The sequence below is a fragment of the Sceloporus undulatus genome, chromosome 3 (genome assembly GCF_019175285.1).
Source record: "Sceloporus undulatus isolate JIND9_A2432 ecotype Alabama chromosome 3, SceUnd_v1.1, whole genome shotgun sequence".
NCBI lineage: Eukaryota > Metazoa > Chordata > Lepidosauria > Squamata > Phrynosomatidae > Sceloporus > Sceloporus undulatus.
Genome location: NC_056524.1, coordinates 81119000 through 81134395, shown reverse-complemented (window position 1 = coordinate 81134395; position 15396 = coordinate 81119000). Strand labels below are relative to the sequence as shown.

Below are 15396 nucleotides of genomic sequence, written 5' to 3'. Positions count from 1 at the left end.
ATTCCTCCTCCTTTCTTGTTTGGCCTATTTCTCTTTAAAAGGTTATACCCCTCTATTTCCACATTCCAATCATGAGACTCATCCCACCAGGTTTCAGTGATGCCTATTATATCATATTTGCTTTGTTGTACTAGGAGTTCGAGTTCATCTTGCTTATTTCCCATGCTCTGTGCATTAGTGTAGAGACATCGCAGACCATAGTTCCCTTTTACTTGCTGCCAGTGCAAGTTTTTTTGCCTCCCACTGTTGGGTCCTTGCACTTTTTTTCTTGTTTCCTCTATGTCAGTTTGACTATTTTCGCCATCCCTTTCGCCTTCCTTAATATTGTCTCCCTTCCCCTGGGAACTCAGTTTAAAGCCCTCCTGATCAAGTTCTTGAGACTGTTGGCAAAAACATTTCATCCAACTGGCGTGAGATGCAACCCGTCTGTTGCAAGAAGTCCCTCCTCGTGGAACCGCAGCCCATGATCGAAGAATCCAAATCCTTCTCGGCGGCACCATCTGCGAAGCCAGTTGTTCACATCCGCTATTTTCCTCTCCCTTCCTGGACCATGCCCTTCAACTGGCCGAAGAGACGAGATGACAACTTGTACATCCATTCCTTTCAGCTTCCTACCAAGCGCCTCGTAATCCCTTTTGATGTTCTGAAGGCTGTGTCTTGCAGTATCATTAGTTCCCACGTGGACCAAAAGGAAGGGGTATTTGTCAGTAGGCTTGACCAGTCTTGTCAGCCTCTCTGTCACATCACGGATCTTTGCACCTGGAAGACAACACACCTCTCGAGACATCTTGTCAGGCCTACATATCACTGCTTCTGTACCCCTCAGCAAGGAGTCCCCCACTACGACCACACGCCTCCTCCGAGGCTTAGCAGCGACTGTTCCCTCGGGTGGGACTCTCAGGCTCCCCTGAAGTCTGTCCATGCTGCTCTTCTTCATCCTCCTTGATAAGGGAAAGAGCTTCGAATCGATTCTCTAGCTGCAAGCTCCCCGAACAATTCCTTCTTGGCTTACTTCTCTTTGTGACATTTCCTCCAGCTGTCTGCCTCCTGTGTATGGCAAGTGACCTCTTCCACCCTAGCATCTTCCTCTGCATGGTACTCATCCAAGATGGTTAGTTCTATTGTGTCCAGGAAATCCTCTTGTTCCCTAATATGCTGAAGTGTAGCTACTCTTGACTCCAGCTGCTGCACTTTCTCCTCCAAGAGTGCTACCAACTTGCACTTGGTGCATGTGAAGTTCTCGACTTCTGTGGGCAAGAAGAGAAACATCCCACAAGAGTTGCAGGTGACTACAGCAGATCCCTTGTTGTCCATACTGCAAAGTCTTTAGTAATGATTATAACAGTCAATCTACAGGGAATACTTCTTTAAAGGAATGTACTGGCTGCTATCTGATACTTAAAGGCAAGGTTCTATTTCAATATCTGATTCTAACCTGATGCCACTTGAGTAGAGTTGTTGAGTTAAAGAAAACTAAAACCCGCGCGCCGTTTGGCGCGCGGCTCTGGAAGTTGGTATATAAAGCTAGTCTGCTAGCTCCGCCCCCTTGTGACTCACAGAAGCTCCTCCCCTTCAGCAATGAGCACACGGTCTCAAAAGGGCTGCCAAGCAGCTCCTCTCCTTCTCCTCTCTCTGGCCGACTGCTCTGGAAGGCTCTGGAAGTTGGTATATAAAGCTAGTCTGCTAGCTCCGCCCCCTTGTGACTCACAGAAGCTCCTCCCCTTCAGCAATGAGCACACGGTCTCAAAAGGGCTGCCAAGCAGCTCTTCTCCTCTCTCTGGCCGACTGCTCTGGAAGTTGGTATATAAAGCTAGTCTGCTAGCTCCGCCCCCTTGTGACTCACAGATGTGACTCACAGAAGCTCCTCCCCTTCAGCAATGAGCACACGGTCTCAAGCACACGGTCTCAAAAGGGCTGCCAAGCAGCTCCTCTCCTTCTCCTCTCTCTGGCCGACTGCTCTGGAAGGCTCTGGAAGTTGGTATATAAAGCTAGTCTGTTGTAAGCCACGTTGATTGTATAGGAGAGGCGGGATAGAAATAATTTTTATGTATGTTTTTATTTATTAAAGTTTTTGGCATGTATTCTTCTCCTGTAATTCCTCATCCCATGAGTTAGCTCAGTGAACAGTAGGTATTAGAACACATCCTAGCATTATAATATTTTGAGACACTTGTCTTCATTATCTATTCATATCGTTAATGAACTAAATTTCACCTGGATTAATTGGCCCTTATAACTATGGGAAGCTAATAGCTTGGTTAAACCTCTGCTACATTAGTAATAGTAAAATATTGAAAAGGGCACTGACGGTGAGGTTTGTATCAATTCTGTGGTTCACAATGAAAGTCCCACAGGGAAATTCATTTAGATAGTAACCACTTGAATCAGAGCCTCCAATTAACAGGAGGAAAATTGCTCATAATGATTCTTAATTTGTTAAGCACTACATGTTGTAACCACATTAGTCACAAAACTGAGCAAAATAGAAGGAAGAATATTACATATATCTTTTACTGTTCCCTCCGGAAATCTTTTGTTGCATGAAGTAAATATTACCTACTATGATGGGTTGAGGCAGGTGCCAAGTTTATATGCTTGGATCCAAAGATTCTGCTGTATAGGCAAAAGGCTCCTTCACATCCACAATCCATTTTGTCTACAATGAACAATACCTCTTTCATCCAAACAATCTATGAGCCTTGGGGCCTGTTCAGACCCATTTTGTTATCGTTGTTGGGAGCAGGAGCTGCAGGTGCAGAAAATCAGTAGACCACTCACACTAGTGCAAATATTGGGCAAGTCTCTAAATTTAGCTGTTGTGTGGTTCTATAAACCTCTTTAGATTAAAAAAGTTATATCTACAAGGAATGTTTGGATGGAAGCTATTATTGTTGTTTCATTTGTAAGAAAGTAGCTGTGTCTAGAGAGTTCACTTACCATTATGGGCTACATCTAGTGTTAATCCTGCCTAGAGTAGACCAACTGAAATCAATGAGCTTTAATTAAGTTGCTATTACTAAGTCCCATATATTCCAGTGGGTTCAATAGGTAGACTACTTTGTATTTGCTTCATCTAAACATTTGAGTGTCTGAAAACAAAGAGCAAAATTCAAGGTTTTTGGTTTTACTTTGTGCTTCAAGGTGGAGACCCTCAAGCCAGAGGTTAGGAAACTGTGGCCTGTGGGCCATGTGAAGCATGTAGAGCCCCATTTTGCTGTACCCAGAGCTTCAATTTAATTTGTTTCCATTTGTGACTTTTATTTTTGGCCAAAGTAGGTTAAAACTACAAATATGCCCCACACAACCTCCTCACATTTGCCACAACATTCAAAACCATTTTAAAATTCTGAAAAGGTTGGCTGACAATCAGCCAAAAATGACACTAAAAGTGATGTGATGTCACTTCCAGTATCACTGGGCATGCTTATAGCAGAAATGATCTGCCCCATTTGCTGTTGTCTACATTTGCATTGAGCTTTTATCATCAGAAAAAGCAGTAAAAAAAAGAACAATTAAAAACAAACAAACAAGAAAAACCGATTTTGAAGTGCATTGAACTCTCCAAACAGCATTGATAATGAAGTGCAATAGTTATACCTATTTCATACTACTTTAACTTTAATGGATACATCCTAAGAAATCCTGGGATTTTTAGACTGGTGAAATACTTAGAATTCACTTAGTGTTTTAGTGCTAGTCAACAGAGAAACTTAAGTATTACCCTAATGCCGGGATTCCTTAGGTTGGTTAAAGTCATATCAGGCAGATACAACATCAGTTTCCATTTCAGGATCATTGAAGTCTTGTTTATGTTTGTGAAGAAATCCATCATGAACTGATAGTAGTCATGTACAAACCACATGTTGTGTATTGAATAGAAAATATGCACATGGCTTTATCTAACAGAAGCTTTGACTGAGAATTTTGATTGATTGATATTGTTGTATAAGAGCTAACCAAGATGTGTAGAGTTCTTCATTTATATGCACAGAATTCTTGCTCTTCAGAGTCTGGCTTTGAATACATGCATTTACAATTGTGGAATTGAATAAAGATTGCCATGTGCTTAGGTTCACACTTCATTGTAGCTCTTCATTAAAAAAAAATCAATGTCAGATAGGTGCAGCATGGCCCCTCCATGCTGAAAATGATTTCACCCATTCAATTTGGCTAGGGTAGATGTATGGGAAGAAATATAGCAAAAGCAGTCAAAGAACATAATGCAAAGACTGAACGAATAATATCAACAAGACTTCAGGGAAAACCCATCAATATCACCATCATCCAAATTTATGTTCCAGCTGCAGAGGTAGACGAAGAAAAAATGAAAGAGTCCAAGATAAAATTGATTACTCACTAAAAGGGGACTTTTTGTTAATCATAGGTGATTGCAATCCAACAAGACTGAGAAACAGAACAGAACCAAAGTTTGGAGGAAAATTTGGCCTAGGATCAAGAAGTGATGCTGATTTAACTTTGCAAAGCCAACAATTTTTTCATTGCAAACACATTTTACAAGCAACCAAAGCAGCAACTGCATACATGGACATATCATGATGGCCAATATAGGCCTGGTACACATGGGACAAAAGCAGCATGCCACCACCGATACTAGAGTTCAGGAGCACGCAGCAACCACACACTCCCAAACCCTAGTACATATGGGCTCCACCATGACTGTCCATATGTTGCTGTGCTGCGCTTGCATCACTGACATGCTACAGTGTGCTAATGGCACAGTGATGACAGTGCACCCACGCCCCTGAAAGAACCCACTTTTAGCGGGTTCTTTTTGGAGTGGAGAAAGCTTGCGTGGTTTGGTTGCTGCGGGCTCCCTCGAAGAAAAATGGGCAACTCCAGACTGCCCTTTTGGAGTGGTCTGTTGAGCCCCATAGAGACCAAATAGATGACATAATTGGATGGACAAGCTCCATTTACTCTGCAAAAAGAAGAATAAAAGCAGATTGTGACACAAACCGTGGTTTGCTAAATACAAAAACTAAAGAAAAGCTAATGAATACTAAACTGACCAGTATACCAAAATAAGATATGAAGAACATCCCCATAGAATTTAAAGATACTGTGAAACAGATTTGTACTATTAATACTAATTGACTGGGAGCCAGGAGAACTCTGGACTGAAGCAAGGGACACTGAATAGAAAATAATGAAAAAAGTCACTATCTATGGCCAAAATGAAAAGGGCACCTCAACTGATGACAGGTGAAACTCTTTAAGCAGTTATGGACAGATGAGAAAAAGTGACAGAAATAGAGTCATAACGTTAAATGCAACCATTTGAAGAACTGTGTGAAGGAACAAGGAGAACTATTAGAATAACCAGTGCAGAGAAATAGAAGATGACTAGGGGAAAAATGGGAAACAGAATGGTTTCCAATTAGCAAGGGGATAGGTAAGGCAGCATTTTATCACCCTATCTGTTTAACTTTATACTGAACATATCAAACCTAGAGCATGATTAGCCTCAGGGAGGAGGCATGAAAATGGGAGGAAGGAACAGCAAGAATTTAAAATATGAAGCTAACAGCAGAAAATAGCAAATACTTAGAACAATTATTGAAGAAGGTCAAGGGGAAAAGTGCAATGACCAGTTTACAATTGAAAATAAAGGGGGGGGGGGGATATAATGACCACAGCTGATTAAATAACATTAAAGTAGATGGTGAAGACACTGAAATACTTCATACTTTGTCTCAGTCATTAAACAGAATGGAGATTGCAGTCAAGAAATCAGAAGATGATAAGGTCTTAGAAGGGCAGCTAAGAAGGAACAAAACATAATCCTGAAGTGTCAAGACATACTATTGAATGCTAAATTTAGAATTGTCTATGCTATCATATTTTCAGTTTCTATATATGGTTGTGAAAGCTGGAGTATGAAGAAAGCTGATAGGAAGAAAATCAACTCATTAGAAATGTGGTGCTGGAGATGAATTATATGGATACTATGGATTGCTAAGAAGACAAATAAATGGGTTCTAGAGCAAATCAAGCCTGAAGTCTCCCTAGAAGCCACATGGACTAAATGGAAACTGTTGTACTTAGGACATAGCATAAGAAAAAAATGCTACCTAGAAAAGACAGCAATGTTTGGTATGGTAGAAGGCAGTAGGAAAAGAGAAAGACTGCATTACAGATGGATAGCATCAGTCAAGGAATCCACAGCCCTGAATGTGGAACAACGTGAAATGGGCAGATTCATCCATTTCTATACAAAATAAAATTGCATTATCCTTGTCTCACGTGTACTAGTTTGGTAGAATTAATTGATGAAAACAGCATATAACGAGCATTTTCTTTATGTTTTTCCTGGCTGAAGTGAAATTGTCTCACATAACCTCTCACATTGTTTTATTTTAAATTCTGACTTCAGCACTGATTTTCTTTTAATAGGAGGGCAGTTTTATTGTCTATGAAAGAAAGTTAGACTTTCACAAGCAGTTTCTAAAAAATGTGGACAAATAGCATTGTTTTGAAAATGTTGTTCCTTATGTCCATACATCACTTCAATGATTATAAAATCTAAAAACTAAAATATGTATTCCAACAGCTATTTTATATACATGGACTTTTTGACTACAATAATATTTCACAGATGTACTGCCATGGTGCCTTTACCGTATTAGCATATGAAACATGTTCAGTAGCATTTTAAGACATTTGCTTGCAACATTTCTCTTTGGAAATATTCTTTTGTGGAGTTCACTCATTTACAAATCTTAAAAAATGGAAGGAAAATGAAACAGAATTCACAGTCAAAGAAAAATAATGACCATCTCATTTATATGACAAGTGAATGTAAACCCACTTCTGTTAAATACTTGCCATGGGATTTAAGGGTTTAAAAAAAGCGATTTCCACAAGAAAAAAATGCAGCCAAAATTCTGAGCTGAATAGATTACTCATATGTATTTGTTTATTATGCATATGATGCTTCAAAGCTCAGAAGAGAAGATTCATAAGATGTCCAAAGTATTCACTGTACGAGCACTGCATCTTTTAAAACATTTTGAAAGGCAGCGTTTTGGACTTGGGAGGTTTTTTGGTATATTGTAGTTGTTATCCTGTTTATTAAATGAATATGAATTGCTGACCAACCATGGAAATAAAGAGACCATACACAAACATTGGGCTGTAAACAGGCCACTTTATTTCTTTCTAAATTTATTTAATCCTAAACCCCCAAAAGCTGCAAAAAGGGAGGAATAATTTAGTGTGGGAGCAGCTGAGGCAGGTAGTGTCACCAAGACCTCTCCCCCACCTTCTCCCTCAGCTTTCACCTGAGCCCCCAGGAGAAGCCAAAACCTGGGCTGCTTCCTGACTGGCTAACAACTGGAAGGCTAACCTGAGAAATCCCTCCCTCATGTTGTATGACTTAACGTGAGGGTCCAGCCCCAAGGAAAGTCTCCTTCCTCAACCCCCTAATTGCATGACCTAGAGAGGCTGTTCCAGATCCCTCCCCTTCACCAAAAGGGTGTTATAAGTGTTCACCAAATTCCTTCTTGACTGATTCCACTACTTGCCATAGACAAGTGGCAAGTGTCTCGTTAACACCTATCCCACTTCATGCTGGCCAAAAGGGCTGTTACTCCCTGTTGCAGATCTCTCAGAAATAACGCATGATCTAAATCTGACAAGAAAACACCATTCACTCTAAGAAGCTCAAGCTTCTTGAAAACCATCTTATCACATGGATGTGATAAGAAAAAGTTCAATGCCTTCATTAAGGGTTCTGACTTTCTGTATTCACTCTTTTGTATGCAAAATTAATGCACCAAGAGTTTCCCACCATATTTGCTGGGCAGTTGCTATAATATGGGCTGCTGGGACAGACCATATTATAGCAATATCAGGACAGTTGCACTGTATGTTCCCTATATCATAAACTGCTTGTAAAATCAAGGTCTTCCATTTCAACAAACCTAGATTATCCCCCCTCCCCCAGGTGAATAACCAAACATATGGCAGAGGCCAAAGCTCTCCCCAAACAACACTGGCAACATTGCCATTGACATTGAAGGCCCCTCTTCCTGAGCCACTCAACCATGATGAACTCAATCTCAGTTTGGATCCAAAATGGCAATTTTGGGCCTGGCATGCTGCCCAATAGATCATATTATGCCTGCAATTCAGGATTCACTGGCTATAACCTAGAATCTGAAAGAAACAAGAAAAAAACAACAACAAAATCTGTTAAGTCTTGAAAAGGACAAACATATCTCTTGTATGCCGAAACCTTCCACCTCTGAGTCCTCTGAATAACTTGTGAAGCTAAGCCCATTGCAGACACAGTAAATGCACCCCCAATCTTTAATGAATGAGTGCCATATTTAATCCTTTAAAAACCTAAGAATGATAAAACATTGAAGATGATAGAATAGAACTGGTATTTAGTAAAGGGTGACAAATCAGCATGGCAAAATGAAGGGCCAGGTGTGACCTCATTGCTTGAACATAATCCTGCAATGCAAGCACTGGGCATGGTGACTGGTTGCTGCAGATCTGCAACTGTAAACACATTAAGATGCTATGTGTTGCCTTCTTAACTGAAGGTCCTAAATGTCCTTGTTTTCCAACACTTTTTACCTTTTTAATGAACCAGCACACTTACTTTCACTTGCTCAGATGGTAGCCCTACATAATCTTATAAGCTGGATAGAGGCTGAAGGCATAGTGAAAGCGTGCACAATGGCCTACACAGCCCCCAGGACCTGTAAAATAGTCCTAGTCCAACATCCTGGAAAAGAGAAACTCTACCCCAAATGTGGGAGTTTATCGTTTGGGGCTCTGGGAACACAAATGGCACAGAATGGAAGGGAGCGGGAAGGGAAGGGAAATCACCCATATTACCGCATGAAGGAATGCCACCGAAGCCACTGGAAGTTCCCAATCCGTTCCCCATCTGCCCCACAGGAGGTGATTTTCAAGATTTTTTGGAATCATCTTTGAAAATCACCTCCTGTGGGATGGATGGGGAATGGATTGGAGACTTCCAGCGGCATTGGCGGCATTCCCCCATGCGATAATATGGGCTATTTCCCCCTTCCGTTTTCTTCCTTCTCCCTTCTGTTCCATGCCACTTGCATTCCCCTAGCTCCATGCGATAAGCTCCGTGGTCTGCATGTGACCCACTGCAGCCTAATTAAGGCCTGTCAAGATAATGGGGGCTTAGTAACTCAGTGTATGTCAGGGCGAACTGCTGCACCTGGAGCTTTAATGTTACAAGTGGCACAAAGTTCTCAACAACAATTGAGTTGCTGGAGCTGAACTTATAACATCAACTCGAACACTTCTTCTCTGCCAGGCTGTAAACAGAACAATAATCTTGATGGCTTCCTACAGCACCAAATCAATGCCATGGTTTACAAATTCCTCCTTTCATCTCTAGGCCCTTTTCTCTGAATTTTCTTGCTCAGCCTTTTCATTTCCTCCATACTTCCTTTTTGACACCAGAATCCCTGGTACAGTCTTACCAGGATTCCAGTGCCTCTCCTCTTTGCCATGTCATCCCTCCTTGGACTTTTCCTTCTTGGAAGTCTTCCAAGTCTTTCTCCATCATCACTATGGTCTCTTCCACTTCACTTGATGCTGTCTCCTCTTCCTCTTCTTCATTAGTTTCTAGCCCTCAAACCTCTTCAGGCTCAGTCGGGTTTTCCTTCATTTTCCTTTCCTTCAGTTCCCATCATCTGTTGGGCTAGGTTACTGACTCCTGCCATAACTTCACTTTCTCTGATGGTGGCCAGGCTTTACATGTCCATGGCTGCCAACACTCCTTTAGATTTCCTACCACTCCATACCTAGGGTTGCCATATCCTGGTTTTGGGTGGGAAAATCCAAGATTGGAGGATTCAAAAATGTCCCATCCTGATTGGGCATTTTTTACCCTCCAGTCCAGGATTTCTGCTTTGCTCCAGGCCACATTTTATAAATCTCCAATCTACTGGAGAAAATGTGCCTGGTAGAAGACAGAACGCTTCCTCCGGGCCCAGCTGTTCCTCCTCCCTCCCCCTCCAAGATGGTTCTCCCTGCCCCGGGGCTGGAGGGGGCCAAGGCTGAGGCCCTGAGCACAGCGCAGCCTCCTCCAGCGGCTGGGGCTGGAGGAGGCCTGGGCCTCAGCCCCAAGCACAACAGGGTTGCATCCAGCCCCGGGGAGGCCGTGGATGTGGCACCATGCTCCGAGCCTGGGCTGAGGCCTCCTCCAGCACTGGGGAGGCCTTGGAGGTGCCACACTCAGGGGCCTTGGCAGAGGCCCCAGAAGAACTTGGGGTGTGTGCTGCGCCTTCTGTTGCCACCTCCACCTTCCTTGCTGCATTTTTGGGATGGTGGATGAACAGCAGGGAGGCCGAGGGCCTGGTAGGTCTCCCTGGGGATTTGGGGTGGGGGCTTAATGGGTTTTTAAAAATTTATTAATGTGTTTGGCCTTTAATTGGGTGTGTTGTTCATTTTGTAATGTCCTACATTTTGCTATACAATTTCCTAGTTTTGAGGAAGGGAATTATGGCAGCCCAATCCTAACCCCATCTGCCTCTCCCTCCATTCATCTGTTTTCCTTTCTCCTCTGTGCTTCTTCAGTATTTGGGACATTGGCCCCTCATCTTGGTCACTTGCACCATTCTCCCCCCAGCATTATGCTCATCTCTTCGTCCTGCCCCAGTGTGTGCTTCACCTGGCCGAGCCTGCTACCCCCCACATACCTCCTCTCCAAAAACCTGCCTCTGCCTTGCCAGGAAGCTACACACACACACTGGGTGACACCAGGGACAGGGACACCACTGTCATTCCCATCGCCTTATTGAGTTCCCCATGGTCTGGCTTCACCCTCTTCTCCTTTGCTCTGCACAGCCACATCATGCTTTTCTAGGTTTCTGGGTTTCTTGGGACATATTTTGCAGCATCTAAGGGCTTGTCCTCATTGAACCAGTTCTAGGCAGCTGGGGCTGGTGAGGTAGACAATGTTAGGCATCCCAAAATCTCCTGTGGGTCACCACACACCCATCAGACTGCTTCAACCAACTGAAGACTCCCCACTGGAAACCTAGTGTCCTCTGCCACTCCAGGACTGAGAAACTGAAGGACATCTTCCTGCACAGCCACTTGGCCTATTGTGCCTAGCCACAACAGAACTGGGACACCCTCTCTCCAACTGTCTGATCTCCAAACCATTCAACTCCCTTGATGACACTCTCTCAGTCCCCTTTTTTGCTCAGGTTGTTGCCACTTTCTTTTGCTCACCCACTTGAATGCTCATTCACTCAATATGTGATGCCTTGATGAAATCCTTTTGAAGAGGGAAAGAAGGACACAGAAAGGGCTTATAAAACCATCAACACCACCACCTCCATCACATGTATGGTGCTGTGATGCAATTGCAAGGCCTCCTCTCCATGGAGGCCAGAAAAGATGTCTCCTTGCCTATAATGCTGTACTGTGCAGGAAGTGAGATGAAGAAAGTAATGATTTTATTCCTACTATATGTCCAGAAACATGGTATACTAAGATGAATGTAATTTTTTAATGTCACCTTAATTTTCAATTTCAGGTTAGGCATTTCTTACTTCTGAAAATGAAGTTAGGCAAATCCCTCTTTCCATTTACCATGTAAATCACAAACAGTTCAAATTATCTGTGTGAAACTGTCAGGGCCAGTTTCCTTAGGCACTTCCATATACAATGCAGGCATAAATCACAATGGTCTGCACTTAGGGTATTTGAGGGGGAAGAATAAAAAAAATGCCTTATGTGTATTCACTTTTCTCAGATGAGAGGTCAAGAGGCATTTGCAGAACAATAGGTGAAGGAATCTTCTGCTGTAACAGTGCATTTTGAGAAGCTGATCAACCTTAACATGCTGTTAAGCCACCCACACGGAAAGCCAACATGGAAACAAAAACAATATAACTTTAAGAATTGAGCACCAAGGCTCTGAACAAAGCAAGTAAACTTCCCCAGCTTGACATTGCCATTACTGTGAATACCTTAAAACAAAAACTCAGGACAACTGTACTACTTATATTCAGCTGAAGAATATTGTGATTTTAAAAAAAAATATTTTACTTCCTTCCTTCCATTAAATTTTATTTTGGGCTTCTGAAGCTAAAATCCGTTGCATGCTTGCTTGGGATAAAGTTCAACTGAATTCAGTGGAACATTCATCAGTTTCATTAGGCATAGGATGTTGGTTGTTAGTGAGTGAGAAAGGGTGTGTCTAAACACAACCACAACTAATTTGTATTCAAAATGTTAAAAGCACTAGACTGACTTCAATTAAGTGTTATGGCAAGCTATATTTTCAGTTACTACTTTCCATGAACTGTTGAAATCTGATGAGTGGACTTGGGAGCTTATCACAGTGTTAAAACACGATTTACCAGTCCCAAATTGAATTCTAATTTGCGATGTATCCTGTTAACATCGTAAGGATTTTTGCCACCGATACTGCAGGGCAGGTGCAGCCCAGGTAACTTCTGGAAAGAATCCAATTTCAGCTGGCTGATTTGCAAAACTGGGAAGCTCCCGGCTTTGCAAATCAGACTGCTAAACCCAGATTCTTCTCAGAATTTACCTGGGCTGCACCTGCCCATTGGTGGCGGTGGCAAAAATCCTTATGATGATATCAGGATAGATCATGAATTAGAATTCAATTTGGGAATGGTAAGTTGTTGTTTAACGCTGTGTGATAAGCTCCTTGGTTAAGACTCCAGTTTTTGGTATGATACTTTAGATTCCTCTTTTGAGCAAGAATACTTTTCTCTAAACAGATTGTCTTGAGAGCTGCTGTAATAGTGCTTATCAGCAGGATGGTTATGGCTTTTGTTACTTCATGCATGCAGGTCTTTAATATTGACTAAATATTTTTAGGAAGCTGTTCTCCCATATAAAGTATAGAAATAAAGGAATTTGCTAAGATGGAAGATTACTATGTGATAATGAGATGTAATAAAAACAGCTTTTACTGCCAAGTACACAATAATCTACAGTATATGTAATACAGGTATAGATCTACTGTCTCATTTCATTGTATATAACAATAATCTACATACAATAACAGAAAAAGTCATTATTATCTTTATTTGTAGGTATTTTTTAAATTTGTCAAAGGAATATTATTTATTTTTTATTTATTTTATATTACAGAAACTCTACTTACTGTATGAAAGTATCAATTTCACTGACAGTGGGTGAAAATGACACTGGCCTCTGCTACAACTCAAAGATGAAATACTTTGAAAAAGCTGAACTTAGCAAAACCAAGGAAATCTCATGCCCTGACATACAGGATTTTTTAATACCGTATAGAGAGCCTGAAATCATCTGGTATAAGGTAAGAAATATGAAAAGCTTGGGTTGCTTCCAACAAAATGTTATGTGTCATGTTCTGTACCATTTTCAGTAATCTGAAAATTTCACTTGAACGTTATATACAGCTTGGTGAGATTTAGAAAACTGGAATAAGGAAAAGGATTGCTGAGCCTACATGATACTTGCTGGGGAAATGCCCTAGTACACCAGAGTCTTTGTTAAGCAATAACTAGAAATAAAATTATCTCCTTCTTAGTTATTTCCAGCCTGATACATGCCAGCTGCTTGCTTTATATTTTACTGAAGCAATATCTCTTCCCCTTAACCATTCTTACAACTGGGCATGCATAGTGACACCAGAACATACACTGTAGTAATGTATATTGATAATAGCATAGACCTCTTTGGGTGTTTTTTTCAACTTTTTTTTCATTAGCGCTACTTAAGCTTCACTTTTCTCATTTGGAAAGCAATAAATCATAAGAGGAGACATTTCTGTTTGGAGTTTTTTTACATGAGTAAGAAGCTTGTGCAATCAGAGATCATACTTGTATGGAAAGCCTCACAGAAGGCACCTCTCCTCATCAAATATATCACTTTGATGAGGAAAATGATAACTGAGAGAACAAGACTAGCACTTCTCCTCTCCTGTATTGAAGGAAGTGTCATATGTATTGAATAGCAATCTGAACCAGACTTATCTATATCTAGGTATCTTAAAAAATTCTGAACTGTGTTGAAGGAATGTTTCCAGGTCATTCTAGGAGCAAATGTCCATTATCTTTTATCTGGAAATCTTCAGATGCAGCTGACCTGTGTTGCAGTATTGTCTAATGGGGCAGATTTAGCAAAGAAGACCTCACCTAGGCTTTTTCACCATATGGATTCTGACAGTTCACATACATGTACCCTAGATCCCTTTTCTATGGGCTCAGATTAACTCTGATTCTAAATGATCACCATATCATGAAAGAGCTGATGTTGCTGTGCTAGCCCTCCTTGGTCAAAGTGAAAATGACATTGGTTAACTCAATAGCTTATTGAATGACAGGGATTTGCTGTATGCTTTGTACTGTGCATTTTGGTGTACCCCAGTGCTCTTAATATAACTGATGTGGGGATTTGCATTATGGTTTTTCTAGTATGTTATGGACCATACCAAATCTGCTCTCTTTTGCAAAAATGATGTGGGTTTTCCCTGAATATTCCCTAGGCCGTAGTAGCTGATGAATTTTGTACTGCTACCAGTCCATACAGCATTGGTGGACATCATTGTACACCTAGGGTTGTACCCATTTTGTCCTCCCTCTGCTGATGTAAGGCTGTTACTTTGCATCAGAAGGTGGAATAGGGAAGGAGACATTTTTCCTTAACAATTTCCCCTGCCCCATGCACCCCTTATACTGTAGGTTCTTTTTACCGATACCAGCTTGGAACCTGGTTGGGACACCTGCATACTATACAGCTTTCTATAAGAACAGCTACAGGGAGAAAAAAAACCCAGGAGAAATCAAATATCACTTCCACTTTGTTCTTTGGCTAGTATAAGATAGAAGAGGCAGATTAAGAGGAAGATCTACCTTGTCATCCCTTCTCCCACTTTAACTCTATTATTATACTACTACCTACTCTCTATTTGCTTTTGCACTTACTGACACTTCCACATTCAAAAACACTTCAGAGTATATTTCAATATGAAGCCGCCTTGAATTCCATTTTGGAAGAAAGGCAGGATATAAATCTAATAAATAAACAAATAAACAAATAAAATGCATCATCTGAGAAATATACTTTATAAAATGCATGTAAATAAATATTTATTTTTGTGTGTTCTGAAACAATGCAGATTAATCTCATAATGGGGCATAACAGTTCTCAAAGTATTTGTATTCTTTTAAGTCCTTCTGTTAAAGGTTACATGAAATCATGCAATGACAGCACATGAATACTTACTATCACATTGAACAAAATACATTTAATACATTTGTACATTGTCTATCTTTGTCTCTTTTTTTCTTCTGTCGATTCCATTGGATACTTCTTAGTTTTAACTTCTTATGGTTTGGAAATTGACTA

At 41.0% G+C, this 15396-nt stretch overlaps 1 protein-coding gene across 1 annotated transcript in view; it reads left to right on the top strand.

Annotated features, from left to right (window-relative positions):
- IL1RAPL1 (interleukin 1 receptor accessory protein like 1) overlaps window positions 1–15396 on the top strand; it is a 544731-nt gene that overhangs the window by 94318 nt on the left and 435017 nt on the right. Inside the window, exon 2 of the mRNA XM_042456097.1 lies at window positions 13156–13342. Coding sequence (XP_042312031.1) covers window positions 13156–13342 — 187 coding nt within the window. The remainder of the gene's footprint in view (window positions 1–13155; window positions 13343–15396) is intronic.